Source organism: Penaeus vannamei, chromosome 18 (assembly GCF_042767895.1).
Source record: "Penaeus vannamei isolate JL-2024 chromosome 18, ASM4276789v1, whole genome shotgun sequence".
In the NCBI taxonomy this organism is placed as follows: Eukaryota; Metazoa; Arthropoda; class Malacostraca; order Decapoda; family Penaeidae; genus Penaeus; species Penaeus vannamei.
The window spans coordinates 19,020,994-19,023,493 of NC_091566.1; the positions used below are offsets into that span (position 1 = coordinate 19,020,994).

Below are 2,500 nucleotides of genomic sequence, written 5' to 3' on the forward strand. Positions count from 1 at the left end.
CACAACAAGCTCCATATACCTCCATTCAGACAATTAAATGATGACTCAAGCAAGTGTTAAATACATGTGAAATTCCCTGTTCCATTTACCAGCTGTTATGAAAGTAAAAAAAAAAAGATGAACAATAACAGCATCAATAATAATTCCATGCAAAAAAAAAAGATACTGGTCCTTTATATTTAATACAAAAGAAACGATGACTAACATATTCATGCTCATCTTCGAGTGGTCCCATGGATATTATTCTGCTTAGCACTCACCGGTTGATTTTTTTTTTTTTTTCAAAGTACAGTACGGCATTATTTTCAAGAAGTGACACCTAAAAAAATGTGTCATAAAAGCAAAATACAAACATGTCACACGCACAAAAAAGCAAAAAAAAAAATTTTTTTTTTTTTAAACAAACCACAAAAATTGTATTTTCTAAAACTTCCACAATATAACAGTATAATATAACAATAAATTAAAAACAATCATCAGTATTAGAGTAGGATCCTCACTATTACTCATGAGTGAGGGATGCAGTCTGTGAAGCACTGCAGACACAGGTCACAGACTGCAAACGTAAACTGAGTAACGTTTATGACTTCCTCGTACCACTGTAGTTTTGCTGGATTTATGATGTTCAACTTAGCTGCTGTTTACATGACACAGTGAGCCTGTTGAAGTCCTTAAATGATATAATTATCAAATAGAAAAGAGTCTGATATGTACATTATGCACCAATATATTCATCTAAGATGCCATGTCACTCGTACTTTTATCACATTCATTCTTTCCTTTCTTTTGCTTTACAAACCTAAAAGCAATGAATATAAAGATTATTATAAACCAGATGTAAAGAAAACTATCCTTCTCAAAATATTACAGAATCAAAGAAAAATAAAAGTTACTTCCATCAAACACAAGCAAAAGATTACTTTGAAGACAGAGAGCTTAAGTTATCCAGAACTTCTTTCCTCAAAATGACATCCTCTACAGTGGCACTTGAACACCTTATGAACTAAACCTATAATTTATTTTATTTATTTTCTTTTAACAAATTCAAAAGTGGGAGACAGAAAGCAATGAGCACATGAATACTAAAAGAAAAAGAAGAAAAAAAAAAAGCAAACATCTTTGGATATGGGGAATTTGAAGGCATCAGGGAATTCCAAACAGAATCCATTCAGGACCAGTGCAAAATGCTCCTTCAGTGGGTCCTCTGTTCTATGGTTCTTTTCTGCAGAAGTTTCTCCAGTACTTGTCTGTGTATAGTTAAGTTACTATGGAAATCATTATAACACCTATATAAAAATGTGATCATGAAATCAAAATTTAAAAATAATGTATTTGAAAAGCATCATTGGTATTGTTTCAAAAATCTATGGTCGGTTATAATGTCATGATAACATTTGCTTTCTTCAAGTGTAACTCTTATGCCAGGCAAAAGACTGCCTCAAGCCCTTTTATATGTACAAGGGGAAGTCAGCTTTCCATAAATCATAGAGACAATGCACTATAACTTATAGTCTTCCTAAATAGAGCTATTCATTATATATTAAAATTCAATAGCTTTACTCTACACAACTAGACTTTTTTTTTCCAAAATTCCCATCTCACAAATCAAATTTACTTCTATATTACATGAGCTTAAAATTTTCCACTGGGTAGAGATGAAAAGCTTATGCATATAAATTTAGCTTAACATATCAAATAAAACATTACTACCATCATATATGTATGTCTTGCCAGAGGATAAATATCTGAGTAATTTCTAAAATGTTTATGTATTTTTTTGGATGGATATTGTGCTGCGGAATTCATTTCCTGTGACATCTACTATACAATAGAAAAAAAAAGACAAAGGTGGAGATTTGATAGATCTATTATTGACAGGGAGTAAAAAACTACGAAGTATGATCTTCTAACATGTAACATACATGGGCAAGTTTACAAATCACAGATGCATAGAAAGAATAGATGCTGACACATTAACTGTTCAAGAGACAGACTTAATATATTGTGGCAACGTGGGAATTTACTCTACTTTTTGGTCGCTCTACAAAGTAGCAAAACATAAATCTTTGACATATTATGATGCAATATAACCTTACCCTGCTCTGTATAAACCTTTTTTTTTGACATCCTACATCCTACTCTGCCAACTCCTTGAGTTACACTTCATCCCACAAAATCTGAGCATATTCAACACATGATGCTAAACAGCAGGGCCTGTCAGCAGGTAATAATCCCTTCCCTCAGACAGTCATGCCCACACTGTCCATCCTTAATTAGTCCGCAACAATCACAGGAAAAGCACACTTCTGCTCAGACTTTTCGGCCGTCCAACCCCTAGTGAGCAAGAGAGCCCATGGGAGGGGTGGGGGAAGAAGCGGCCACGGGATCTCCGCTTCATGCTATTAGTTAGCTAAGATGGAATCATAGAATGGTGCACTTGGCCAGCCAGCTACTGATGGGCTTGCGTGGTGGCTCATTGGGCTTGATCGTGTGGCCGCCC

The 2,500-nt window shown here is 34.5% G+C and overlaps 1 protein-coding gene across 1 annotated transcript in view; it reads right to left on the reverse strand.

Moving 5' to 3' along the window:
- Rab8 (RAS oncogene family member Rab8) overlaps positions 1-2,500 on the reverse strand; it is a 43,618-nt gene that overhangs the window by 551 nt on the left and 40,567 nt on the right. The window contains exon 5 of the mRNA XM_070132953.1: positions 1-2,500. This exon is cut by the window's left edge and continues 551 nt beyond it; it is cut by the window's right edge and continues 20 nt beyond it. Coding sequence (XP_069989054.1) covers positions 2,422-2,500 — 79 coding nt within the window. The 3' untranslated portion in view covers positions 1-2,421.